The sequence below is a fragment of the Metschnikowia bicuspidata genome (genome assembly GCF_001664035.1).
Source record: "Metschnikowia bicuspidata var. bicuspidata NRRL YB-4993 chromosome Unknown METBIscaffold_5, whole genome shotgun sequence".
In the NCBI taxonomy this organism is placed as follows: domain Eukaryota; kingdom Fungi; phylum Ascomycota; class Pichiomycetes; order Serinales; family Metschnikowiaceae; genus Metschnikowia; species Metschnikowia bicuspidata.
In genome coordinates, this window is record NW_017387735.1 from 400242 (window position 1) to 427871 (window position 27630).

Below are 27630 nucleotides of genomic sequence, written 5' to 3' on the forward strand. Positions count from 1 at the left end.
AGCCCAGTCAGCTGTCAGGCTGTGTTCATTCAGCCAGGGCCCTTTGAAGGGAAGGAGCAGGGCGAGGATTTCGGATCAGGCCTCCTCCTATTCTCCACCATGCTTTATCGGATCTGCCATGGCTAAAACTGCCGCTAGCGGCAAGCCGCGACTATAAAGAACAAATCGAAGAAAAAAAACCCCAGCAAATCAACACAGAGATCAGTGCACAAGTAATTGTGGCCTAGGCCCAGTACAGTACATTGTACCCCGGCACAGCAGATTGTACCCCAGCACAGTAGATAGTACACTAGCACCCACACGGGAACAACATGCAACATTCCCTTGTCTCTTTGTCTTTCCCGGCTCGAGTGCCCCAGTCTGGTGGATATTCCATGTCGCTTTCCGGGGGCCCATGCAGTCCGTTGCTGTGATCAACCGCACGGCTGCAAACGAGGCTGTGTAAAATCGGCAGCGGGTCCTGCGACAGTCAACATCCCAAACCCGTGATCAAAAGGGTAAAAAGAGGCACGCCAAGCTTATCACCGCACAGATCCTCGACCGCAATAAAAGTGCTGGCACCCGCCTGCTTCCGACCGCCACTTCCCATAATTTTGTCTGTTGCTAGCTCCCTCCCAGCTTTTGCTCCCGTATAGCTCCAGTCTTGCTCCAGCATAAGTCCAGTATAGCTCTGGTGTTTTGCTCAAGACTTGGCAGATTTGCCATTCTCTTTGCCTCCTGCCCACTAGATCACAGCGGCCAGCAAAAACCATCAGGTAACCCAAGGGTGCCGCCAAGACCCCCTCTCCGTTTTCGGAAACACCACTCGTTCCGCCGGGCTGCTTGCATACCCCCTACAAAGACCCGGAAAAGAAGGACACAAGAGTACCGGAGAAAAAAGAAAAAGCGTCCCCAGCAGAAAACAGCTTCTGCCGAAAAGAACTCCAGAAGAAAAGATAGGGAGATCCACCATGTCGTTGTCCGTGCCCAAAGACGACCGCGACGACCACTCGGTGTCCTCCGACAGCCCCCTACAGCCCAGCGGGTTCGTCGTGACACCCGCGGAATTGACCGCGCTCCACGACCCAAAGTCGCTTCGAAAGCTCCACGAGCTCGGCGGCTTGGAGCATCTCGCGAAAACGCTCCAAAGTGACCCGGCGCTCGGGTTGGATGCACATGCCGATACCGAGGACCGTGTGCAGCGGTACGGGCGCAACCAGCTTCCGGTCAAGACCGCCAAGTCGTTTTTCGTGCTCTGCTACGAGGCAATGAAGGACAAGGTGTTGATCTTGTTGACCGTGGCCGCGGTCATCTCGTTGGCGTTGGGGCTCTACGAGACGTTTGGCCAGGAAACCGAGTACGACGACGAGAACAACGCCGTGCCGAAGGTGGACTGGGTCGAGGGCGTGGCCATCATCACCGCCGTGGTGATCGTGGTGGTGGTGGGCGCCGCAAACGACTTCCAGAAAGAGCGCCAGTTCGCCAAGCTCAACTCGAAGAAAGAGGACCGCCAGGTCATCGTGTTCCGCAACGGCAACAAGCAAATGGTCTCCATCCACGACTTGCTTGTAGGCGACGTGATCTCGCTCGAAACGGGCGACGTGGTGCCCGCGGACTCCGTCATGATCTCGGGCGACATCGAGTGCGACGAGTCCGCGTTGACGGGAGAGCTGGACACCATCCACAAGAAGCCTGCCGCCGAAGCGCTCGGCAGCTTCGAGAAGCACATCGCGCTGGGCGAGGACATCGGCTCCGCCACCATCAAGTTCCAGGACCCCTTCCTCATCTCCGGCGCCCGGGTGCTCTCTGGTTTCGGCACTGCGCTCGTCACTGCCGTGGGCTCCAATTCCATCCACGGCAGGACCATGGCCTCGTTGAGTCTGGAGGCGGAGGTCACGCCTTTGCAGGCCCGTTTGGACGACTTGGCCGAGGGCATCTCCAAGTACGGCTTCTTGGCGGCTCTCGTGCTCTTCGTCGTGTTATTTATTCGCTTCTGCGTCAACATTGCTCCCGGCGGCTCCCTTGCCAACAGCACGGGGCCCGAGAAGGGCAAAAGCTTTGTCGAGATCCTCATCGTGGCCGTCACCATCGTTGTGGTGGCGGTGCCAGAGGGCCTCCCCTTGGCCGTGACGCTCGCATTGGCCTTCGCCACCACACGCATGGCCCAGAACGGAAACTTGGTGCGTGTCTTGCGCTCGTGTGAAATCATGGGCGGTGCCACGGCAATTTGCTCTGACAAGACGGGGACGCTCACGGAGAACCGCATGCGCATAGTGCGTGGCTACATCAATAAGAAACTTGCTTTTGACGACTCCTACCATGCGGGCATGACCGACAGCGTGGCCAAGTCCGCCGATATGGTCCCCCAAATACCGGCGAAGCTCAAGGTCTTCATCTCCTCCAACATCACACTAAACTCCACTGCCTTTGAAAACTCCGACTACGATGAGGAAGCTGCTTCCAGGGCTCTTGAGAGACCAAAACAAAGGTCTTTTTTCTACCACTTGTTCCACAGCAAGAGCCAAACCCAGCAGAGTTTGGGCGCCAATAATGAACCTTACTTGGGCAACAAGACCGAGTCTGCTCTCTTGATTTTCGCAAAGAATAAATTTAACCAGTTCACTGACAACTCTTTGACGCAGCAGAGGAACGACTCCTCTTCAGAAATTGTCCAGGTCATACCGTTCGAGAGCTCCAGAAAATGGGCTGGTGTGGTTATGAAGATCGACAATGGATACCGCTTCTACATCAAGGGCGCTGCGGAGATCCTCTTCAGGCATTGCAGTTTCCAAGTAGATGACCACGACAATGCATTTACTATGGAACGCTCGGATCGAGAAGCTGTGCTAGAGAAAATTGATGAATACGCCAACGATGCGTTGAGGGCCATCATGCTTGCCCACAAGGATTTCGTGGGCATTTCTTCCTGGCCTCCAGCCGAAATCGCCGACCCAAAGAACCCATCCCAGGCTCTTCCCAAACTGCTTGTTGACATCGCTACGTCCAGGCATGACTCCGTTGCCAATCTAGTCATGGACTTTCTTGTCGGTCTTCAGGACCCCTTGAAAGAAGGTGTCGCCGAGGCTGTCTCGAGGTGTAAAATGGCTGGCGTGACGGTGAGAATGGTAACAGGTGATAACTTGACCACTGCCAAGGCAATCTCTCGAGGATGTAACATTCTCACGCCGGAAGACTCCTCCAACGAGAACGCGTTCATGGAAGGTCCTGCCTTTAGGGCTTTGTCCCAAGAAGAACGTACGCGTATCGCTCCTCTGTTGAGAGTTTTGGCCAGATCTTCTCCAGAAGACAAAAGAATTTTAGTGGACACCTTGAGAAAAGCAGGTGAAGTCGTTGCTGTTACCGGTGACGGTACAAATGACGCGCCAGCTTTGAAATTAGCAGACGTTGGCTTCTCCATGGGTATCAGCGGGACTGAAGTCGCCAGAGAAGCTTCTGATATCATTTTGATGACAGATGACTTCACTGACATTGTTCAAGCCATCAAGTGGGGAAGAACTGTTGCCGAGTCAATCAAGAAGTTTATTCAGTTTCAGTTGACCGTCAACATCACTGCTTGTGTACTTACATTCGTTTCAGCTGTTGCTTCCCCGGACGGAAAGTCTGTCTTGACAGCAGTTCAATTGTTATGGGTCAACTTGATTATGGACACTTTGGCAGCCTTGGCCTTGGCAACAGATAAACCAGATGATGCTCTTTTGAACAGAAAGCCTGCTGGTAGGACAATGCCTTTGATCAGTGTGTCCATGTGGAAAATGATTCTCGGGCAGTCCATCAACCAATTAATTGTCACGTTCGTTTTGCATTTCGCGGGCCAGAAGATATTCTACGGCGACAGCCCTATCACCACCCATCAACAAGAACAATTGGATGCTATGACTTTCAACGCGTTTGTTTGGTTGCAGTTTTGGAAATTGTTCGTCACGAGAAAGTTGGATGAATGTGCTGATGTCACAACTGTCCGCGGTCGTATCAACCTCGAGAACTTGAATTTCTTCTCTCACTTGTTCAGGAATTGGTACTTTATTGTGATCACAGTTCTCATCGGAGCAATGCAGGTCTTGATTATGTTTGTTGGAGGTGCTGCGTTCACCATTGTCAGGCAAACGCCGGCAATGTGGGCTACCGCCATCATCTGTGGTATGGTGTCTGTTCCCGTAGGTATGGTGATTAGAATAGTGCCAAACTGGTGGGTTGTGAAGATCTTCCCCACTCGCGCTTTCAATGCTTTCCTTTACTACGCGGGATTTGGATGGATGAGCAAGAAGGCCAGAAAAGAGAGGGCAGCGAAGGATTTGGAGAAAAACATCAAGAACTCCGAAGAAACTGTGGCCAGCTCAGGATTGGAGGAGACTATAAAAGCCACGTGAACTTTGCATTAGATACTATCTAGATACTCGAATTCCATCATGACATTAATGACTACGGAACCCTACCTCGCAGCACAAAAGAAGTATTATAGCTCATTTTCCATCTTGACGACGAACTTGACGAAGGGGGGCCCGAATCTCGTGAACGGCTGGAACATAGGTACCCATGAGCGTAGCTCCCTCACAGTGTCGGATACTTCTGCGCGTTCTTCGTCGCCGCCTTCGCGTAGTCTGCTTCTTAAGCTTTCGTGTAGCAGCAGCAACGTGGCCAGAAACTCATCGTCCAAAATCACCGACTCTGTTGGCTTGCTGACGGTTCGCTGGGCATTCTGGATCACGTGATATACTGCTAGTATGCGGGCCTTCACCTGTTTCAACAGAATCAAGGCGTCAACAGGATCGGCGTGGCCGGCTTCCAGGGACTCATCTATTGCCGGTTTTCCGGCTTCATGTTTCACGGCTGCAACATCTGCACTGAGTGTTTCTACGGCATTCTTCAAAGAGGCCACATAGTATTGAAGACGAGAGGTATCGGAGCCGGCCGTCCCTAAGCTTTCTTCTGCCAGCACATACTCGGACACGCCGATGGGGCTCAGCAGTTTTTTCAATAGTTCCATTTTCTTTTCAAGTTCGTGCAAAAGCTCGCTTGTGTTGTAGTCCAAATGCGTCAAGAGCTCTTGGGTCTTGGTGTTGATTGTGCCTAATTTCTGCGTGGAGTAGCGGTCAGTATGTCCCGAGATCAGCAGGTACAATGCATCCACGTAGCTAGCCGGACTGAATTCCTCATTGAAGAACATTTGAAGCGTATCATCAGTGGAAGCCTCGGTCATCTCTGTGACCGTGCTTTCGTGCATCTGCTTTTAAGTGAACAGAACCAAGATGAGAGCCGGGTACTAGATCGAAAGCCTCATAGCTGGCATCCGTGCCTCCAGTTCGCGGGTGCAGAGCGACGAATAATAAAAGACATAGATTGCAAGGCTCGAGTCACGAACATTAAGGCAGGTTGGCTGTTCGGTGGCTCAAGATGGGGCAGCCAAGCACCAGATCCAAGGCCCGGTCTTACTCTGAGCTGGGCGTTTCGCCCTAGATTCTTCATCCTGTCGGCCTCCATGAATGCGAATGGTGAAGTTAATGCGAATGGTGAAATTAATGCGCACGTAATAAACGCGTATGTTACAGGGAACACATACTATATGTTTGTCACTATTCCTCTTTGATTTGATGTGACGGCCACTTGCATGCTGCGATTGAATCATCCTCAACTGCTTGTATAATACACGTATGAAACACATGCCATTACACTACGACAGTGATACTAACCGGCACCTACTACTTTGCATAGACAGGGACATTAGCCAGTCCATGACCACGGGGTGTTTTTGGTTATTGCAATATTTGTTGATTCTCACGACTATAGTGCCATGTATTCCAAACCCCAAAGTCATAAACACCATGTGTTCGGGCCCCTCCAGCTACTTTTGGACTTGCCATGCGCGCGCACTGGGCCTACCCCAGAATTGCCTCGAAAAATGAAGCGACGGCTGGTCTCTAGCCGTACGCCATGCACATCATCACCATACAAGAAACGTTTCTAGAGGTGCTTCTGGATGTTTCTTCTGGAAAGACACTGCTGGAGTCGATCTGGCTTGCTCGACGAGACTCCGAAAACGAAGAGCAGCAGGAGTTTTTTGACATATCCGTGCTGTTGAAAGATGATCTCTTGGTGTTCACCGCTGCGGCAGAGCAGCCACAGAAAGCTGGGCTCTGCCAAACCGGCGCCTTGAAATTCAGTCTCACCATTGGAGACGGGCCTGAAAAAGATACGTATGCACTCGAGTTTCCAGAATCAAAGCTACACTTGGGCCTTCGGGGATCCAAAATCTCCGCCTCAGCGATCTCGCCGAACGGCGCCATATTGATCGCAGGTACCGACACAGGCCACGTCTTCCAGTATGACGTCGGCTCCAAGCTGCTTGCAGGCGAGATCAAAAATGCTCATCTTGCCGACGTGCTAAGGATCACTGTGCTCCCTTCTTCACAGGTGATGATGACCGTGGGGTTGGATCTCCAGACCAAACTATGGCCCGTGACCGCCGAGCCCGAGCCGCTGCCAGTCCGCGTTTTCTCCCGGCAAAAAGCGCAGATCACAGACATTGCGGTGGTGGACCGCGGCCGGAATTTCCTCACTGCTTCGCTCGATGGATCGGTTGTTTTATGGGAGTGTTCGTCTGCCCAGGTCGTGTCGCAGTTTCGTAGAATCGACAATCTCAGCGACCCTGTCACGTGCATGGCGCTAGCCGGGGGAGAAACAGTCGAGCCAGGAAACACTGTTGGGGGCGACTTTCTATTCGGGTGCCAGGATAAATACATGTACGTGGGCTACGGGCTGGGGACGATCCAGCAATACAGCGTGGCGGGCCATTTCCAGACCGGGCCCAAACTCCAAAGGACCAGTGCTGTGACGTCGCTCTGTGTGGAAGGGCAGTATCTTGTTGCAGGCTACGCTGATGGATTACTACGGGTCCACGACGTCACTCGCAGCAATGACGAGACACACTCTGCTCATTGGGACTGTCAAATGAATCCCAACTTCCCAATCAAACAAGCCAATGTGCAGCGTGCAAAAAGTGGGCGTGGATTGGTAATTGTGGCCGCCAATGGCCCCGAGTTGTTGCTCAAGATCGAGTTTGACGGTGCTCGGTTTGAGTACAGCCAGCTCGTGGGGCTCAGTGAGATGTTCAGGGTCGTGCTGGTGGGCAGCAGCGGGGATGCAATCTTCATTACTACCGAAAATGAGGTCGTGCAGTACTGACATGGCCGCCGTCTACGCTGTGATGACATTCTGAGGAAGCATAATCTCGGAGTTACTCGCCGGTACTAAGTAGATATACAAAGGGTTTACAACTTTGGTTTGGGGCGGATGGACTTGAACACGGAGTCGATGGCCGTGGCCTTCATCATGTTGCCCTTGACTTTCAACTTTCCGTTCATGAATAACTTCTGGCCGTTGGCCTTTCCGCTGGCCAACTTAACGAAGTCGGCGTCCTTCATCAACAACTGCACGTCGTTCTTGGGCACAGAGTCGGTTTTCTTGATCGACCCTTCATTCTTCAAGTTCAACACCCACGATTGGTCTTTGCCCTCTTTGTTCTTCAAGGTAATCACAATGACAGCCTTGACGCCTGCAATGGCCTTCTTTTTGGCGGCTTCATCCTTCAAGCCATCGTTCAATTCCTGGAACAAGGAAGACGCGTTAAATCCATCAGCTTTCAAGTCAGACATTGTGTGTTTTTTGGTGTTTTGGAGTGTGCACAGTGGTGAATATCGTATGAGATATTGGCAGCGGGATCTGTGGTCTTTATACTTGAGCAATTGACAATTCACATGATGGGAAAAGCCCGGCACCCAGTACTCGCACCCTTTCTCCACACTCAACCACGTGATTGCGATAACCTTACTGTCGAGCTAAGCGATACCTCGGTCCACCCTAATCGTGCGCGGACAAAGATGGAAGGGGATGGCTCTTTTGTTAGAAGCAAAGGCATGGCATTCTCTTTATCGCTAGTTGATGATGTTCTACAAGTAATCCTCTTTCGGAAAAATGACTTTTCAAAAAAAAAGCTGTCCTTTGTCCTGTGCATCCTAGTCTATGATGCACGTGATATAATCCTGGTGTGATATGGCTTTTTCCGTCAGATAGTGTCACATCATGCTAAGATGTCTTTACTAAATATAAACTTAGGGATAAAGAAATCAGAATAAAGGCTGAGCTCCAACAAATTTAGGGCCTCATTAGCAAAATTATTGATGTTTGGGGTGGGTAATGATTATCCCAGATATCACAAGTACTCTACTGTTTCCTCATTTTTGTTCGTGTCCCTTTTTAAGAATGCTTTAGATAATAAAGTCCCCAGCTTAACACAAAGGTTATTTTCTGGTTTCGATAATACTCCGCGAAATGGCAAAAAAAATGGGTGCTTACATATTTGGAAAAGCCCAACCTCCATAATTGCGAACGATACTAGTGAGCATAAGGAACTTTGGCAAAAACCAGGGCAAATGTTTCATCTTATTCTTCATTGTATTGGTGGCACTCATGAACTACTCGGCATCTCGCACATTGATGAGAGCATGGACCACAAGTGGTTGTAGTATTGCTAGGTTCATGCAAATATCTCGGGCTCATGTATTAAACTTGGGATTAAATAACATCTTGTTGGTTGTCTTTTGAATCAGACACATGGTTTATTTCAATCATTATTTATGGCCTCACACTGCGATGAGTCTATGCATATCGAATCTACTCATATAGTCCAAAATACAGAACCCGTGCACCAGCTCATCTCTGCCATCTCCCACGCATCACAGTATATGACGCCTACGCCTTGATTATCCCCCACTTCACAAATCCTCAACTTAAAATTATTATGGCGTTCTCCTCAGATCTGTCGAAAACTAGATCTCAAGCTACATTAAACAAGCTTTTCGAAAACATGCTTCCGGGCTCGACCACACGGTCAAATATACCGCTGAAAAAGATCTCTACTACTGAGAATTTCAGCCGTGAAGTCTCTAAAAAAAGACTTTCTAAGGAAGAAATAAAGAAGGCTAATAAGATTGAAAAAGCCAAGAGGAACAAGCAACTCAATAAAAACTTGGAGAAAGAAAAACTTTTCAGCAAAAATGTCAAATATAACGTCATCAAATCACATAAGAACTCGCAGAATATTTCCGAGGAAGAACAGAAATACTTGAAAAAGCTAATAAAAAAGAATTCGTTCGCTGTCAGAAGAGCAGGTGGCCTCGATGATCCCATGATAAAAGATGAAGTCGAGGAGTTGAGAAGCGAGATTTTGGCTCTCACCAACGAGAAATACGACAGATCTAAGGAAAGACAACAGAAGGCGAAATTGAGTTCGTTCAACGAGAAAGTGAAGTCAGGTGTTTTGACATACCCGGGTCTCACACCAGGTTTGGCACCTGTTGACTACGATGAATCCGATGATGAATAATTATAATGGTCTATAATCCGATCATGCTCAGTGGCCTAATTCATACAAGACTTGACGGACGTCTGTGGTCTTTTTCCGAACATTTCTTTTCTTGTCATCAAGGCCACGAGCGAGCTCCATTCTTGCGCTGCTTTGATATCTCACCAATTTGGTATGTTCCAACCTCGTAAAGACACCCAATATACAATCCAAACTCAAAAGTCTGATCGTCTCATTGTTGACCAATCTCTTGTCAACAACCATTTTGTGAGTGCTCAAGAAAATTAACTTACTCAAGAGACTAGAAAGATTCTCTTGTATTAATTCCGGGGACTCCTGGATTATCACTTTGAATGTTTGCAATGAAGCTTTGAGCACACTGCTATTCTGTAGAGTCAATCCATTCAATACCAACGGCAAAACTTCTTTCAAATGAGGCTTTAAAATCTCAGGCGAGACGTTGTTTATAATAACGGCCAATGTAGCCAAGCTCACTTCTCTTCTTGAAGCATCCTGAGTAGCCGTAAAACCAGCGAGGAGTTTTTGAAGCAAGCTTTCAAAAATTTGTTGCTTGTAAAGAAGCCTAGCATTTAGGTTAACCACTCCCGAAATGATTCTAGTTTTGCTGTTTTCCTTGTTTGTGAAGATATCCAAGTCACTCATAAGAATAGTGAATGAGCTGGAGATGGCCTTACAGAATCTAAAATCCTCGGATTCAGTCAATTGAGTCACGACTAGATCCAAGAACTTCGACCCAGAGGGGTCAAGCTTCACTATTAAGCCCTTCAAAATCCAAATTGCGATTTCAAGAGACGCCGAATCACTTGGTCCTTTCTCGAATGATTGAAGAAAATGTTTTGATACTGACTCGTCATTTCCAAGGGTGAATTTGTTGACTAAAAGTGCGATCACTTGCAAATAACCAAGCCTAACATACTCATTCTCTGAGTTATGAGCAAGCTTGATGAAAGAATCGATAAGGGCTCCCTGGGACTGATCCGGAAATATCACTTTCTTGTCAATTTTAGCGAGCAAATGCTTGAATAACGTAATTTTGGGAGACGGATGCTCGCTCAAACTCTCCATGGAAACACCTTCGTGGACGTCATTGTTCAAAAAAACAGAGACATAATCTTCCAAAGTTGATTGATGCTTCGATTTTTCGATGAAACGCACTATGTATCCGAAAAGTTGACCAGCGAGCTCTAATATGACAGGTTCTTCACCACTTCTCTTGAGGATAATCCCAAGGAATCTGGGAATAAAGTTTTTTTGCCATGAGTTGGTTAAAAATGGTTTCACTGCTTGAGTTTGAACGAACGACTTCGTGAGGCTCTCGATAATATCACCAAAAGCCTCTCTATCGTATTCATCATAGGCAAGCTTGTTCAAGTATCGAATGGATAAAACTTCCAAGAATTGGTAGTTTACACAGAGCCTATCAATGAGGTCCAAAACACCCTTTTCAGAGACGCGATCAAGAAGCATTGGGAGAATGATCTCGATAACATAAGAGACATTGACACTCAACATCTCCTCAGACCCCTCTGTCATGATACGAATGATACTTTTCACAATTTCTTGTAAAAGAAGATCGGACTGCCAGTCCGAATTTGAACTATGGCTTGTTATACTGGCCATGTTCTCACCAAGCCAGTTCAAGATCAACTTCGCATCTTCCCTTGAAAGCAATCCACTTATCAACAGCATTTTTGTTAATTGCTGAGTAATCTTACACTTCAAAGATTTCTCAAGGTTGGACGAAGTTTGCAAAAGCTGCCCCATAAAAATGAGTAAGTGATCTTTAAAGTCCCACAAATCGTTCGGCTCCGCTAGGACTTTGGATGCTGTGATAACAAAGCCAACGTAGTCAATTAATTCTCTCTGTCTAGTGACAGTTATAGAGACGTCTATCTCTTGTTCTGTCTCAGACTCAGTCTCTAGCTTGTCACTGCGAATGAATTTACCCCAAACCTCGAAAGAAAATAAAAATTGAACAATCTTGTTAAAAAACTTAGTGGATGATGTTCCGGTTGAACAGATGAGAATGACGGCTTGTTTGGAGGTCTTTTCGTTGAGGGACGTAAAATGTGATTTCAAGTCACTGATGATAGTGGCCGTCATGGGCTCGAACGACTCCGCATGCTCCAATTTCTGTGCCAACTTTTGAAGAACAATCAAAGTATAAATCAAGATTTTATTTTCATCAGAATCATCTAAAGCTTCAGCATTAAGCGGGATGATGGAGTCGGCTTCTGGCTTGAAGATCAGCGCGTCATTGTGCAAGATCTCAAACTTGAGAGCGTCCCAAATTGCGACCCAGTATTGCTCGAGGGTCTCGGACGAATAATTCTCCACGCATGAACAAATACATTGTAAGACGTCGTTTCTTACTGCTGGGTTTGTTGAGGTAAGTTTCTCGAAAAGTGAAGGAAATGTATCCTGGGCAAATTGCGACTGAGAAGCAATTGTGGTTCTCAATTCAGTCTTTAGATCCTGAGATGTGATCTTATATGGATCATTTGCTGGAGGAGTGAATGAGATTGGGAAGTAACAGAAGGCCACATCGAACAACTTCGTGAGAAGTTGATCATGTTTTTCGTTAGCAGACCTGTCATCGAAAGGAAGGCTTTTGTTGATCGCCGTGTTCAACTTAAATGACATGAGCAAGTTTCTTGGGTCCTTTTCGCCACTTGCGATGTGCACAAATGTCGAGGCAAATTTCTCGGCATTAGCCGGAATGGCAATAAGGTCGTCTCTATGATTTTTGAAAGTAGCATCGACAAGATGGAACGACTCGTATCGGACCTTGGCCAAATGCTTTCTGGGCTCATAGAGATCAGAAATTTTCTCGAGTAGCTGGATAAGGTTTCCATTCACATTTGGTCTGAAGTGTTTGAATCCTACAAGGGAAGACAAAGCATTCAAGACGTGCACGGTCAATTTCTCGTCATCGAGCTTTGCAAGCAAAAATTGCAAAAGCACAGAAACGTCTTGCATCAGCAAGAAAGTGGCATCATCCATGGCGGAAAGCGTTGCAGCCAAACAATGTGTAGCATGTGTTCTAGTGGCAGTGCTTTCAGAAGTCAAAGTCGGGCCAAGCGCCTGAATGAACAGGAGAAGAGACACCGATTTGTTGGCAAGAAAGCCCGCCAACTCGGCTGAAAATAACTCCAGGTCGCCTTCGCTTGCGGCGGCAGCTATAAACTGATTTATCAAGACAGCTGGATCGTCTACCATAGTGATGTCAAATACCCTTTGTCTATAGCGTGTAGTTCACAACGGTACTTACAATATCGGGATGCGGTGCGCGCTCCGTGATGGTACATGGTACCTTTAAATTGGATCAATTCAGCGCAAAGGGACGACTTTTTGGCCCACACCTGGAATCCAGCTGATTTTCAGCCAGAAACATGTTCTTCTATGGTCCTTGGTTTTTTTTCCCCCTGGAAAATTTATAAGGATATCTTTTTCGAATTGTTTGGTCTATTTTTTACGTGCGTCATTTTCTTTTCTAAAGACAAATAAAATAGAAAATTAAAAAGCTTTTGGACCCTCTCCCCCTCATTCCAAGATTCCCAAATACAACTTTTAAAGTCAAATACAACAAGCATGAAACACATCTTTGGATACTTCCTTTTGCTGCTTGGTCTTAGGAAGCACAGAAAAACATGACTTGGAACAAGGCCTTGAGGATATCTACCATGAAGAGGAGAAGGCAATTAAGGGGTCCGCTTCAACCTACTTTTTGAGGCTCTTGATTGCTGCACAGTATACTGCCGGCATTTGGACAGGCAGGTTTCCAGACACACACAAAAAAAATATGATGTCATTGTCTGCTGTTGTTGATTTATTAAAGCAGGGTCTCGCACACTGTAATCGCGCCAATTCTTGCCGCAATTGCGAAGTTCTAGTAGTCGCTCATGCTTCGAATCTATGCCTCGAACCTATACGTCAAGCCTAAAAGTCAAACTTGCAGCTTTCACATAAGCTTGCAACTTTCAAAGATCAAGTCCAATCAGTCAGTTTTAGCAATTTAGAAGCGCTCAGGTATGAAGCTGATTCTGGGCGTATGGCGCATATGCATGCTGGCACGCTGAGGCTGAATCGCTCGATGGCGCCTTCCAGGCACCGCTCGCATTTTTTCGCCCGGCCCCAAATGCCCTATCGGGGCAACAATAACAATGGTCCGGTCAAATCACACATGCTAGCCTTAGCAAAATTATGAAGCATACACAGGTGTTCCACACGGCTAAATGATTTTTTCAAGGCTCGGGCTTCCTAATGACTTCACAAGGAGTCGTATCGAACAGACATGAAACCATCGTAATACTTGCCTTGTTTGGACCCGATTCACGCACCCCGCGACCGGGCCTATGAAGGCACGGCCAGGCCCCACCGATTGGGACCCTGGGCCCGCACCCACTAGGCCATGATGTGATCTCCACACACTCAAGCACCAAATTATCAGTCGATCTAGAGTAGATCGTATCATTTTGCAACACAACGCAAACATATTCAATTGGACCCCACAGCTCAAAAATAGCACGTGACAGCCCGGATCCAAGACCAAACAGAAAAACGTTCGGGATGATTGAAATCCCCAACTTGGAGCAGCCCTCCTACGCTCAGCACGAATTGGCGCAGCTTCAGGAACAGTACAACCAGTTTCACATCGACGGGGAATATCATGGAAGCCCAGAACAACCACAAGGTAACTTCAAAGATGCGTCTGAGCTTTTTTCTATCAACGGTGGCGAAAACCTCCACGGGCGAACCCCGTCCACGGCCACTGTTTTGGAGCTGCCCTTAAACATCTACGACGCGCAAAGCTCACCGTACATCTCGCTCCCCCAGTTGGTGAATACGACTCAGTCACCACTAGCCGCTGATTCTTTCTTTCTGTCGCTGAGCCAGCGACTTGTGGAATCATTTTCTCGTGAGCGAGTGGAACTCGAGCAAGTCGGCCGTGAGGCCCGCACACCCCAGATCGACCGTATCTCTGAGGTCGACGAGAACTTCGATGAAGAAATCCAGCTCGGTGGGCCTTTGCACGAATATGCTATGCAGCAGAACCACGAGGACTTGGGTGCCAATTACGAAGCGCCCCAAAGTCCAGCCGTAGCCCTGGATATTTACCAGAACACCAGTGCTTTTATGATCTCCTCCAAGCCAGTGGAGTTGAACGGGTCCCTCACATCGCTCCAGCTATCTGAGTATGCACAAGACCTTGAGGTTGAGCCGCAGGTCGTAGAATATAATGAGGCGCAGCGCGTGCAGATGGTGCTGAATAAGAACCTACTAAGCCCTTTGTCCAAACCCTTCTTTGACGAAGACATAGGTGGAATAGGCGAGAGGCAGTATGGGCAGAATCTACAACCCTCTGAACCAACGCGCGAGGACCAACCGCTCACGACTCCCAAGATGAGTTCCTCAATAAGAACTGTGATGTCTCCTACTTATCAAGGTGCACCAAAGCTAGAGCCCTCACCCCAACTCCCGCCACCGTCACAAAAAAAGTCAATGAACTTCGTATTGCTGCGCGGCGAGGAGTTCCACCAGATGAAGAAACTAACCGCAACAGAAGCCAAAAGTCCTGCGGAGTATACCTTGCATATCATATTCACGCAATTTGTACGCCATGCAGAGAGAAAACTCAATCTTTGCCTCGAGGGCCCTTTACTGAACGAGCCGCCCATCATCGAGTTGCTTGCGGAAGGTGTGGATCTTCAGTTCGACGAAATAATCTTTTCTTTGGGCTACATCGCAAAGAAAAAACCAAAGCAGGTTATTGATAGCGTGATGTTCTGGCGTAAATCCAAGAGTGAGGTTGCACTGTTGGCCAGCACTGAGTTGGAGAAGGTTCTAATCCAGAACCGCTCAAGTTCGGTAGCCAAAACACCGCAAACTAACACTGGTGACCTCGGAGCTACCGTAAGATTGCAACTGTCACCCAAAGATTTACCTGTTCGTGGCAAAAGGAGTATCAGTCTTATGAGATCAAAGAGTATTTCCAAATTGGCTCATCGGAGAAACGTGTCAACTTCGAACATAAGCTCAACTGACCCGGAAAACATTTCCACTAAAATAACAGAAGAATTCTCACAAAACAAATTGAACGGTGCTGATCCTTATGATAAGAATTACGACGATAAGATTTCACACGCGCGCAGCACTGCCATCCAAGCAGAGAAGAAGTCATTGGCCTCCATCTATATCTTGTGCCGCGTTTTGATTGAAGTTGTGAAACAAACTTCTGGAGATGCTTTGGGTACAGAGTTCGGAGGCAAGCTCGAGGAGATAGTTTACTATCAGCTCAAGACTACTGATCCAGTCGCAACTAGTGAATCCTTCGTGCGGCTGGCAAACTGGAACCTCTTTTCTGAACTTTTGGGCCACATGTCCGAAAAGCGCTTCTTAAGTGTGAGTGATCGCTTTATAGCTGATCTTGAGAGAGTGCCCGTTAATATTGCTCACGAAGATGAACCCAAACTTCACCTCCTTATTCATGGAATGCGATATTTGCGTCTTACAAATTACCCTCTTGAGAAGTTCGAAGAAGGTGCTGAGTTTCTTCAATCATTAACCAAGTTTTTCTGCAAATCCCAAAATCCGACAATTGTCTTTGCGTATGCGGAAGTTTTGAGCAGCTTAATTATACCTTTAGCATCTGAGCTTACCGCGGAGGCAAATCATCCATTGTGGGTCGAATCAATTAACAAAATGTACAAGAAGGCTCAAAAGCTTTGTTCCGTTTCTTCTACTGCAGCAGGAGCCACAATGAAGTCTACTAATAACACTGTTAAAGGATCAACATTTAATGATGGTGATTCTGCATTGATTTTGATGACTTCAGCTCTTTCTGTGAGCTCCCAGGATCTCTTCAGTAGCAGTTGGTTTGATTTAATTGAGGCTAATGTGTACAGGCTCAAACCTAAAGTGGGAACTTCAATGAAAACCAGATTTATCATCTGCATTGCCAGGTTGTTATGGGTTTACATCAATCGTGTACCCGATACACTCAACAACACTGTCAAGAAATTGGATAGATTGTTTGACTTGTTATTTTTCGGCCTGAATGTGACGGGGAAGAAGCAGCAGTGGATTACTCATGACCTAGAGCTCATTAATGCTATTACAGAAGTCATTCGAATTGTTGCATTTCTGCACCTTAACTACGTTTTGGACAATGTAATCTTGAAGTTGCTCAGGTCTAGTTTCAATGGTGTTAATTTGGAGGGTGCTTCTCCCGAAAAATTAGTGATCGTTATAAAATCATACACATTGTGTTTGAAAGACTTCAAGTCAGGAGAAAAGCCCAAATTTCCAAGTGACGAGGTGTTAAATGATCAGTTGAACGAGGTAGTTGCATTGTCATCCAATAAACCTCTCAAGACATTGTTTGAGGCAACATACACAAAATCATTTCAAAAGTGGAGCAATACGATGTTTGAGCAGAAGACTATAAAAAACCACGCCGCGTATGAGGAGATAAGTCGATCTCTATCTTTACTTCTCAAGCTCATCGATAATCAATATGGCTCAGCGCATGGAGGTAAAAGCGAAACTCCATCTTTGGCTCTGACTGCCTCAAAGTCTTTTACGTCTTTGTCGAGTTTTCCGTTTGGGATTGATTTTAATCAAGGAACGAGAAATGTTTTTACAGATTTATTCGCTGTTTTGATAGACTGTTACACTTGGACTTCCAATCCTCTTCCCCTTGACAAAGGAGGAAGCGCCTCGCTGGGAATTTCTATCCAGACTTTTGTCGAAACCCTTGTCAGAAACGCAACGAATGAAATGCCTTTTGTCGCATCATCCGCCATAATGTCTCTCGCGAAATTAGCCTCACGGAAATCTGCCGGCAACATTCTTACTGTGTATGCTCGTATTGCGTTTAGAATGACAGAGAAGCCAGGGCTTACCTATGATCCAGATTACTTCAATTCACCAAAGTTCATCAAACTTCTCAGGATTTATGTCGAGTTACTTAAATGTTGGCTAAGACAGGTGTCTGGTACCAAAGATATATCTGAGGGTTTTGATCAAAAATCAGAAGAGCTTGACGCCAATGGTGCTCTTGATGATTTATATCAAGTAAACCATAAAGCTCCTGACTTGACCACAATTGAACATTCAACAACCAAGTTAAAGCCTTATGAAGAGCTTGAATGGAAGAACATAATCACAGTGATTGAAGAAGTAGAAGGAAATGGGCTTTTCTTTCTTTGCTCAGATGACAGCACTAAAAGACTGTTGGCAATTTCTGTCTTAAAGCTCGTCGAGCAATTTGATCAATCGATATACAACAGCACCGATAATAAGGAAGTATCGCCAATTGCTTCAGGGGAAAGTTCACAAATGGGACACTCCAGAAAATCATCTAAATATGTTGCTGATGAGGGCTCTCGTTTAATTTATCACATTGAAAACGCGGACATGCTCGATTTGATCAAACCGATCAAGAAAGAGCTCAGCTTACCAGAAAGAACCCGTTTGAGCAAAGTGAAAAATAAGAGGGGTATACTCCTTAAGTTTGCATCTTCTGACCATGGAATAGATTCAACAATTTGGTTTAGAGTCTATCCTCGTTTACTTGATATTTTGTTTGAGAAATGCCCAATGCCTGTCGCTTTATGTCGCTCTATTGTTTGTGTCCGGTTAGTACAGATGTACGAGCATGTCGTGGCTTTTTCTGAGTCTGTTAAAAACTATACATCCTCGCTTTTCAACAGGTCATCCACTTCAAGTCCCCCCGAGGTATTAGTGAACCAATGGAAACTTTACTTGATATTTGCATGCGCATCGTTGACCAGCACGAACGAGCAGAAAATGTCTATACCCAGACAGCCCAGTCATGGCCGGAAAAAATCTTTGCCCATGTACATTCAACACCAGAAAATAACTAGTGCAAAGTCCGTGTTTCGAATGGTATTACCTTTATTGAATTCACCCCAAACGATGATAACAGAGGCAGTTGTTTTAGGTTTGAGTTGTATTAACATAAATACCTTCAAGACCTTTACGGAGAACCTCCCTGCTTCAATCAATGACTGGAAAACAAACGCCAAGTTCCGTGATCAAGAGGATAAAGTAAGAATTGAAGTCATTCACATCTTGAGCTTGTTAACCAATAGGTTCAAGGCAAGCTCGGGTTTGTTCTCTGATGACTCTACAATTGCGAACTTAGTCTCAATTATAAAAAATGTGAAAAGTTTCCTTTCCGTCCCATCTATTCAAATACTGCCAGAATTTCAAAAATTGAGATTTCATTTCAGTATTTTCCTCGAGAACTTTCTCATCGGATTACAGAGCAAATCAGATCTGAGCCGCTGGTTTCCGTTTGAAGCCCGCATAGGCTGCTTCAACTTTTTGCATGAATGGTGTGGGTTTGGCGATTCTCGATTAGTCTTGGATGAGCGGTACCAGATAATGTTTGCGAGAGCGAGTGAACTGAAAGATTCCGCAACAACAGTCGCTATCTTGGAGCTCGAAAAGAAGACATTTCAGATCGCATCATTAAGTTGCATGGCGACCATTTGTTCGGGTGCGCTCAAACAATCTTTTGCAGTTCCTGGAAAAACAGCTGTGATATCTTTCGACATAAAGGGCATCATGACGTGGATTCATGAAATTATCGGCTCAGGTATTGCAAAGGTTCAAGAAATTGGGAAGACTGCTTTGAAAAATATTCTTTCGTCCAATATTAACACCGACGAAATTTACTGCGAGGCACTTATACAATGTTACAGCTCGGAAAATTCTTTGTCAGTGAAGGAAGTGTATTTCACTCTTGTTGTTGAGGCATTCATAAAACACAGGAAGGTAGATTCCATGCCCTATGAGATTTTCATCATTTCGACCTTTTTGGTTGGAACAGACAATCACGAAATTCGGTATGCTGCAATCAAATGTATTAAGTTCGTTGAAGAAAAATTTTTGGAGTCCACAGAAATTGATCGTTTCACTGAGAGTGTCTGTTGCTCAACTATGGTTGTGTACAAAAAGGTCTTGTTTGAAATTTCCATGAAACTAGCGTCTTGTCACCTTGAGGATGCGTTTACCTACATCAGTTACTTGACGAAATACTTCAATGTTGTGGATAACTCAACTAGAAGGGATATACTTGCATGTTTACTCCCTTGGGTGCAAACGGTTGAATTGACCTATTCAACTTCGGCAAAAACCCCTAGTTTGTCCAACTTGAGTAGATTTGAAGATTTGCGATCATCTTCAGGTGACATTGATGCGCCTTCAAAAATGGTTTTGGACAACTTGTTTGAAATCACTGTTAAGTTTAGCAAGACCATTACGAATGAAGTTGAAGCACTCTGGGTTGCTTTAGGGACTAAACCACAGAACTTCGACTTGATATTTGACTATATCGTGAGAAATTGTTTGGAAAGAAGAAATCCAAGCTTTGTGTCTCATTCGAGACAAATAATCGCTTACCTTGTTTTTTCGAAGCCTGATTCTACATTAGTTATTGATAAGTTGATATCAAACCTTCAGCCAAAAGCAATGGTTCCCCTGCAGGTGAATTTCACTGGCAGGGAAGAAGAATCAGACTTTCCCTACTCTGCTAATTTGACCCATACTCTCGGTTTGAATTTCAAGGAGTCGGCTTTTTCACTTGGTCAACTATCTATGGTGTTTCTTGTTGACCTTTTCAGGTCCAAGAATCACAAAATTTTGGATCATTTGCCATTGTTGTTGCATATTTCCTTCTCACTCATGGATCATTACTTCCCCTTGGTTCAAGAGCAAGCAGTATCTTTACTCATGCATACAATGCACTCTATTGCGCCAAACCACCCTAAAGCAAAACAATTTTTGGAAACTTTAAGAAAAAGGGACTATCTGACCAGCCTTTGGACCTATGATGACTTGAATAATGACAAAAAGGGGGGCATAACTCCAAAGAATATGGACCTCATGGTGAGGGTTACTTTGGAGCTTTTCACACCAACTTTACCTTCATTGCAGAAAGACTGGAGTAGGATTTCGTTACAATGGGCTACTTCCTGCGCCGTGAGACATATTGCCTGTCGTTCATTTCAAGTCTTCCGGTCGCTTCTAACATTTTTGGACCAGCCAATGCTTAAGGATATGTTGAACCGCCTTTCGAACACAGTATCTGATGAGTCACCAGACATTCAAGGTTTTGCTATGCAAATTTTGATGACTCTGAATGCAATCACGGCTGAACTTGATTCAAAAGAATTGATTGATTTTCCTCAGCTTTTTTGGTCAAGTGTTGCATGTCTTAGCACTGTTCATGAGCATGAGTTTATTGAGACTATATCAATGATGTCGAAGTTTGTTTCCAAAATTGATCTTGATGCTCCAGATACCATATCCTGCTTGATATCTACATTTCCTCCGAAATGGGAGGGAAAATTTGAAGGCCTTCAGGAAGTTGTATTGGTGGGTCTTCGATCTGCTACAGCCTGGGAACCCACTATCAAGTTTCTCGATAAATTGAACAAGTTGAGGGATAGTGACATAATTGGTTCAGGTGACCGCAGGCTCTTCACGACTCTCATCGTGAATTTACCTCGCTTTTTGCATGCAATGGATCAAAGCGCTCTCAGCCCTGAGGTTGAAGCAACTTGCACTTTTATAAGCGAGATGGCTTCAAATGGAAACAAATTGGGATTGTCAAGGATCATGAACTCACTAGCGAGAAACAAATTTAGGGCAAAGAAGGAATTCCTCATGCAGACGATCTCTGCAGTCAGAGCAAGCTTTTTTCCCGAGTATGAAGCACAAACTTTGATTATACTTTTGAGCTTTCTCTCAAACAAAACACCTTGGGTGAAATTGGAGACACTTGCTATATTAAAGCTCATCTTCCCAATTATTGACTTGAACAGAGATGAATTCGCGGGATTGGGCGCAGATTTGGTGGCTCCTTTACTTCGACTTCTCCTTACTGAATACGCAGAGCCTGCTTTGGAAGTCATGGATGAGGTTGCCACGATATCTGGCTCTCAGCTTGACAAGGATATCTTGAGGATGAGTATGGGGAGTACTAGCATGAAAAAAGAATACGAACAAACTGTGTCTCTTTTTGGCATTCCTAATGATAGTGGTTGGGCCGTACCCATGCCAGCGAGGACATCGGCCAGAACAAGACATAATGTACACGCTGTCTTTGCTACTTGCATTGAAGCCTCTGCAATTCCGGATGAGAAGCAAAAAGATTTTTTTGCGGATGAGGATATTCAATTCTTGATGGAAGATTACTATGCTCCTCCAGAAGACCACATTGACTCTGCGTCTGTAACAGGCGAGGAACCTGCTGCTTCGCTAAGCAATATGTGGGCTGCGCTAGACGACTTCGATTCATTCTTTACCAAGCCGTCCGAACAACAAGCTCACATGCTAAACATGGGACGCTCGAAGAACATGCATGGGCACACTTTCTCGTTGGATACTAGGCAGAGTGGTTCTAGCGACATGATCTCCCCCATTGACTCGGTTCCGCAAGTTTACGATAAAAGAGCGCTAGGAATTTTGAAAGTGAGCCTTGCGAGAACTCAATCTAACACTTCGTTCAAAAGCAGCTTGGCTGACAATTTCGGGTCACCTATTGAGCCAAATCAACCCGAGGTCGCAGCGACAAGAAAATCTTACATTCCTTTTAGAAACAGCCGTCTCGGAAAAACTAAGAATGACCACTATGCTACTCCTACTATGAATGGCTCGAGCGTTTTTGAGACAGGTGCTTTATCAACTCCATCGAGAGCCTCATTAAGATCCCCTCCACTGAGCAACGCACAAATGAGGATGCCAAGCCCGCAAGAGGTTCGCATTTCACCAGAGCCCAGTGAGGCTGCAATTCGTTTCGACCACATTCTAGGCGGTGGCCGGAAGAGGAAAACCAAATACTAAGTCATTTGGTACCAGATGGATCGAGCCGCGCTGAGTCGCGATTGAACGTACCATGAAATTTTGAAGGTGTGCAGACTGATTTCGCGCATGAAGGAACAAGCTGAGTCGAAGCGAGCGATCATGAAAAAAAAAGAGTGGAAGAGAGCAACAGTTAATAGTATTTGTTAGACCAACATGCCCCCTAAAAAGCAACAAGGACCAGACAAAGCCAAGGCTACGGCCAAATCCAAGGCTGCCGAAGACAAAGGATTCGGAATGAAGAACAAAAATAAGTCGAAGAGAGTCCAGAGTCAAATTCATCAAATGAAAGATGGAGCAGACGGAGGAATGGCCAAGAAGAGGGAAGCCGAGCAAAAAAGAAAAGCAGAGGAAAAGAAGGCGGCCGAACAAGCCAAGGTTGAGGCCGCTAAATTGTTTGGTATACAACAACAAAAAGTTCCTTTTGGTGTCGATCCAAAATCCATTCTATGCGAATTTTTCAGGCAGGGTGTGTGTACCAAAGGCCCCAAATGTAAATTTTCTCACGACCCTAACGTCGGCAGAAAGGATGCTAAGAAGGACTTGTATACCGATGCCAGAGCAGAGAAGGAGGAGGATACTATGGACAACTGGGATGAGGAGAAGTTGAGGAAAGTGATTATGTCGAAGCACGGTAACCCAAAGACGACTACAGAGAAGGTCTGTAAATTCTTTATTGAAGCTGTTGAAAATGACAAGTATGGTTGGTTTTGGACGTGTCCTAATGGCGGAAACGAATGTATGTACAGACACTCGTTGCCTCCTGGTTTCGTTTTGAAAACCAAGGAACAGAAGAGACTAGAAAGGTTGGCCAAGGATTCAGAACCTCAAATCACATTGGAGGAGTTCATTGAGTTGGAAAGAGGCAGATTAGACAAGAGCCTGTTCACACCAATCACTTTGAAGACATTCAAAGAATGGAAGTTGAAGCAACAAGCCAAGAAGGAAGAAGAAAAGAAGAAGGATCAACAATCTGGAAAGAGACCATTGACCGGTAAAGAGATATTGGTCAAGAAATATGCTGACAAGTTCTACAAAGAGGAAGACAGCGAACAGGGAGACGAGATGGACTTGTCTGAGTTCAGAAAAGCCTTGCCCGAAGGAGAGCAACCACAGTTCAAGGACTACGGTGATGGTCCTCTGTATGATGCTTTCGGTGATGAGGGGACAAGTGGAAACGACGGTACGACACTGGCAGTCGCAAGTGCATGAGGAATGGGGTGTAGCATTGAGAAGCGGTTGCATCGTCCATCGACTTCTCTCATTGATCTCTACGGGTCTTATAGTCAAAGATTTTGATTAGATGTAATATATGGAACAACACATAGAGTTGCTGATTGTTGAAGAGACAAAGTCCAAATCAATCTACAAGTCTTTGAGGGCGGATTTGAAGAAGTCCTCATCCGAATCTTCGAAGAATGCAAGTTTGGTGTTGGTTCCATCCAAGTTATGAAGACATTCATGTAGCCTTTGTATCCACAAAGCTGCTTTGCCATCAACGTCTTCTGGCTCGAAAAAATCGTTTACACCATAAGACAATGACAGATTGTCTCCGGCCTTTTCAGTAGTTATACTTGTAACAGGCTTGAATCCCATATCATCCACAGGTGGTTTTTTGCGTCTCAAGGGAGGAGGTGGCGGAGGAGGAGGTGTGGCGAGCTTCGATTGGGGCGGTAGCGTCAGCGATTTTGTTGGGAGAGTGCTGAAGGGACCCAGACCTGAGGAGACGCTGCCACTAATTTCTGGATCTGAATTTGGGTGTTCATTGGATAACATGTATCTTCTCTCAGGTAGAGGGGGGAGCTTTCGAATCGCATTGCCTTTGAGCGCTGTTGGCTTCCGTGGTACCATTGGAGGGAGCCTTGTCAAGCGTTTTGGAACAGGGTCAGCAGCCTCGCTGTCCGAGAGGTCAATTAGATCGGGGGATCCCGGGGCGGACCTTTTCCCTGATTTGATGGTCTGGCGCTTTTCCCAGTCCGAAGTCATCCACTTGAGCTCATTCAAGACCTTTGAGTCGTCGACACTAGAGAAGGAGTTTGGCACTGCTCGTATGTAGATGGCAGCGATTCTATCCGGGTGTAGTCTGGCCAAATCCGTGTACGCCTCCATGTCCTGCTCTCCGGAGTCGCCTATGCAAATGAACCTTTTGTTGGGGAAGTCCCTCAAGATCTTTTGGAGAGTCAGGCTTTTCCGCGACGAGGACGGTTCCATGAGGGAGGCGATAATGTTGCCCGAGTATTGTTTTAGGTGGAAGGAGCCGCGCGGAAGCTTGACGTGCTCGAAGTACTGGCTAATCAACGAGAACAATTGCCAGGGGGAGTTCGAGACATAGTGGAAGGAAGCGTCAAGCCGGGAAAAGATGTCCTGGTACCACGCCACGACCTGCGGGATGTTCCAGGCGTGGATGTTCCCCACGAGGATTTTGCTGAGCAACTCCCTCTTGTCACCAATCACCCCCGTGAGCTTCACGGTGTCGTCGATATCACTGATGACACCGAAGCCCGAGGTCTGCAAGATGTGCACTTCCTGGCACGCGGTGACCGTTTCGTCGGTGGTGGAGGTGACCTGGAACACGGAGGGCTCATAGGGCGTGAAGATGTCGCACTCGAAGTGGCCGTTGAGGTCCGTGACAACGTGCTTCTCGCACAAGGGGCCGGCTCTCGTCGGGTCGGCCGCGCCCACGACCACGGCCAAGTGGGCCTTGGCGACCGAGCGCGCGATGAACGCGCCCAAGCGCTCCTTGATGAGCTGGTCCGCGGAGGGGACGTCGCTGCTGCCGGAGCTGGCCGCGCTGGAGGCCGACGCGAGCGACTCGCTGTCGTTGAAGTCATCCGGCGCGGCCTGGGGCGCGTCCGGCGCGAGGCCCGCGTCGCCGTTGAGCTGGTCCACGGCGCTCTGCGCCGCGCGCGAGGACCGGCCCTTGGTGACCTGCTTGGCAAGCGAGAGCACGAGCCTGTTCTTGCGCGACATGAGCCCCGGGCACCACATCCAGCCGCGCACGCTGAGGAGGTAGCCCTCGTGGCCCGTGGGCGAGTCCCGCGCGGACACGAGCCGCGTGTACGACGGGAAAAGCGTGAACGAGGTGTCGCTCGGAAACACCACCGGCAGCCCCGACTCGTCGTACTGGAGGTCCAGCGAGCGGGGCGCCACGCCGGACGCGAGCAGCGTCACCAGCGTGGCGAGCCGCGGGATGTATGTGTCGCGCGTGGCGCGGGCAAAGCCCAACAAGCGCTGCCGCCGCGAGCTGGCGGCGTGCGGCGAGGGCGGCAGCGCCGGCCGCAACGTGGGCGGCGTGCTGCTGCTGGCGCTGACCAACGTGGAGCCGGTGCCGGCGCCGGCGCCGTAAGCAAAGCTGCCCGGCGCCGGGGGCAGTTCTGTGCGCGTCTGGGCGGGGGCCATGGCCAGGGTAGGGGTGGCGGCGAGGCGAGCCCAGAAGCCGAGGCGGGGCCCGCGGAGCGCCTTGTAGTCCGTGTATACCTCGCGGAGGACGCGGAGTTTCGATGGCCGCGCCTTACGGTGCTTGCGGGGCCAGCGTGCACGGAGAAAGGCAGGGACGGAGCGGATGGGCCGAGGGTACTGCAACGTGGACCGAGGGCACAGAACGGCGGCGGGAGACGGCCGCGTGTCGGATGCACAGGGGTGGAAAAGCCGGTTGTCAGGGCCGGGGGGTTGCGTGCGCCGGGGGCGGGGGTGGGGCCGGATTTCCAGGCGGGGTGGTGGTGTGGGCGCTGGGGCGGAGGAAGAACCCAAGAGTATGGGGCGGGAGGTTTGGGCTGAGGTGGGCCGGTCGATGGAGGACGCGCGCGGTGGGGGAGGCAGGGCGCGGGCGGCCGGGGGGTCGGGCTTTCGGATTCTGCAATTTTCGAGGGGAGGGGGGGGGAGGGGGCGGCGACGGCCCAATATATAGCCCGCGGGAGTCAGGCATGTGTGTTTGCACTGGGCCGGCTGGGGCGGGGCTTTTCGGGTCGGCCCGACCGCAATTGCTGGGGGTTTACGGTATGCCCCCACGGGCCTGCTCTGGCATGTCCAGGGCCTGTCGCGGGCGTGGGGCCTGTCTCCGGACCAGTTCGCAGCCGCAGCCAAAGCTGCAAACGACAGGCGCGCGCCCAGCCGTGCCTGGCCTGATCAGTGCACCGTGCTGGGCCTGATTGTTGGCACTGCGCTGGGCCTGATTTAATACCGAGACTACATGAGCCAGCCCATGGAGCAGGCTGCCGGGGCACAGACACGCCAGTCCCGGCAGCCCTCTGCTGCACTCAATGTTTTCTCGTTTGTCCTCTACTTTCTTCTTGTTTATACTCTACTTTCTTCTAGTGTATGCTTTAGATCTCCACCAGGTCATACTCACTTCTCTGTTCAATATACGCACCCTCCTGCTTCAGTATACTTCACGTCCCTGCTCGTTTATACTCTGTTTTCTTTTCATTTATTTTTCTTCTCATCTATACTCTATTTCCTCGTTTATTTTTCCTCGTTTATTTTTCCTCGTTTAATTTCTTCTCGTTTATTAGTTATCTCGTTCATTCTCTACTTTCTTCCCATTTATAATTTTCTAGTTTATTCTCTTCTTTCCTCCCATTTATACTCTAGATCTCCACTAGGTCATACTCTCACTTCTCGGCTCCAATATACGCACCCTCCTGCTTCAGTATACTTCACGTCCCTGCTCATTTACTCTGTCTTCTTCCCCTTTATTTTTCTCCTCATCTTTTCTCTATTTTCTCCTCGTTTATTCTCTTCTCGCTTATTATTTCTCTCGTTTATTCTCCACTATCCTCCCATTTATACTCCATTCCTCCACTGGGTCATACTCACGTCTCGGCTCGACATTCACGCATCGGCATACTTGGACTTGGCCCGGAGCTGCGGCCCGTGGAGGTAGAACATCACAGGCACCAGGATAAGCGCAATCAAGATGAGCGCCAAGATCATCGTGCCCCACGCAACGGGGTATTTCGGCGTGCTCAAGTTGTTGAACATGGCAGTGCCAAAAAGCGCAAAGCACCCGCCCATCATCGACCGGAGAAGCCCGTTGGCCGCATACACCGACGCCAAGTGGCGGGGGAACGACATCCCCATGTAGTTGAACAACGTTTGAAACACAATGTACGACCCGCACATGTAGGTTCCGGCGCCAATCATCGGCGCTATCCAGTGCACCGATAACGTAGACGTCCAGGCAAAGATTATGAGGCCGGTGGGCAACAAGCAGCTGCCGAAAATGCACATGGGTAGATACACCTCGGGATGGATCGTCTTGCCTACGATCAATTTCCGCGTGGTCCGCTGGTACACTATGGGGAGATGGAACGACACGCTGACAAGAAGGCCCACTGTGAGCGAAAGTGCACTAGCTC

The 27630-nt window shown here is 47.7% G+C and overlaps 10 protein-coding genes across 10 annotated transcripts; 5 read left to right on the forward strand and 5 right to left on the reverse strand.

Moving 5' to 3' along the window:
- Positions 1-950: 950 nt before the first annotated feature.
- Positions 951-4367, forward strand: PMC1 (calcium-transporting ATPase; the record flags this gene model as incomplete). The annotated part of the gene is made up of 1 exon (XM_018854277.1): positions 951-4367. One exon carries the CDS (start codon positions 951-953, stop codon positions 4365-4367), a length of 3417 nt encoding a protein of 1138 aa, XP_018710395.1.
- An 86-nt stretch (positions 4368-4453) lies between these two features.
- METBIDRAFT_44893 (Golgi transport complex subunit) lies at positions 4454-5197 on the reverse strand (the record flags this gene model as incomplete). Its single annotated transcript, XM_018857848.1, has 1 exon — positions 4454-5197. The coding sequence occupies one exon, from the start codon at positions 5195-5197 to the stop codon at positions 4454-4456; it is 744 nt and encodes a 247-aa protein (XP_018710396.1).
- A 731-nt stretch (positions 5198-5928) lies between these two features.
- METBIDRAFT_45139 (WD40 repeat-like protein) lies at positions 5929-7179 on the forward strand (the record flags this gene model as incomplete). Its single annotated transcript, XM_018857883.1, has 2 exons — positions 5929-6092; positions 6159-7179. 2 exons carry the CDS (start codon positions 5929-5931, stop codon positions 7177-7179), a joined length of 1185 nt encoding a protein of 394 aa, XP_018710397.1.
- Positions 7180-7222: 43 nt separating this feature from the next.
- On the reverse strand, positions 7223-7912 carry METBIDRAFT_208962 (uncharacterized protein). Its single transcript, XM_018855022.1, has one exon. The coding sequence runs from the start codon at positions 7647-7649 to the stop codon at positions 7266-7268; it is 384 nt and encodes a 127-aa protein (XP_018710398.1). The 5' UTR covers positions 7650-7912; the 3' UTR covers positions 7223-7265.
- An 882-nt stretch (positions 7913-8794) lies between these two features.
- METBIDRAFT_45070 (uncharacterized protein) lies at positions 8795-9379 on the forward strand (the record flags this gene model as incomplete). Its single annotated transcript, XM_018857873.1, has 1 exon — positions 8795-9379. The coding sequence occupies one exon, from the start codon at positions 8795-8797 to the stop codon at positions 9377-9379; it is 585 nt and encodes a 194-aa protein (XP_018710399.1).
- MET18 (Met18p) lies at positions 9361-12780 on the reverse strand. Its single transcript, XM_018856161.1, has one exon. It carries the CDS (start codon positions 12596-12598, stop codon positions 9407-9409), a length of 3192 nt encoding a protein of 1063 aa, XP_018710400.1. The 5' UTR covers positions 12599-12780; the 3' UTR covers positions 9361-9406.
- A 2026-nt stretch (positions 12781-14806) lies between these two features.
- Positions 14807-22255, forward strand: CAS4 (Cas4p; the record flags this gene model as incomplete). Its single annotated transcript, XM_018857891.1, has 1 exon — positions 14807-22255. One exon carries the CDS (start codon positions 14807-14809, stop codon positions 22253-22255), a length of 7449 nt encoding a protein of 2482 aa, XP_018710401.1.
- A 174-nt stretch (positions 22256-22429) lies between these two features.
- On the forward strand, positions 22430-23485 carry METBIDRAFT_44468 (uncharacterized protein; the record flags this gene model as incomplete). The annotated part of the gene is made up of 1 exon (XM_018857797.1): positions 22430-23485. One exon carries the CDS (start codon positions 22430-22432, stop codon positions 23483-23485), a length of 1056 nt encoding a protein of 351 aa, XP_018710402.1.
- Positions 23486-23638: 153 nt separating this feature from the next.
- METBIDRAFT_12912 (phosphatidate phosphatase) lies at positions 23639-26297 on the reverse strand (the record flags this gene model as incomplete). Its single annotated transcript, XM_018854278.1, has 2 exons — positions 23639-26126; positions 26269-26297. The coding sequence occupies 2 exons, from the start codon at positions 26295-26297 to the stop codon at positions 23639-23641; spliced, it is 2517 nt and encodes an 838-aa protein (XP_018710403.1).
- An 806-nt stretch (positions 26298-27103) lies between these two features.
- METBIDRAFT_44802 (uncharacterized protein) lies at positions 27104-27535 on the reverse strand (the record flags this gene model as incomplete). The annotated part of the gene is made up of 1 exon (XM_018857841.1): positions 27104-27535. A coding segment is annotated over one exon (432 nt), but the record flags the coding sequence as incomplete, so codon positions are not given.
- Positions 27536-27630: the final 95 nt, after the last annotated feature.

Bases quoted from the DNA above. Each gene is read 5' to 3' on its own strand.
- METBIDRAFT_208962 (XM_018855022.1), bottom strand. From the start codon at position 7,649: ATGTCTGACTTGAAAGCTGATGGATTTAACGCGTCTTCCTTGTTCCAG.
- MET18 (XM_018856161.1), bottom strand. From the start codon at position 12,598: ATGGTAGACGATCCAGCTGTCTTGATAAATCAGTTTATAGCTGCCGCC.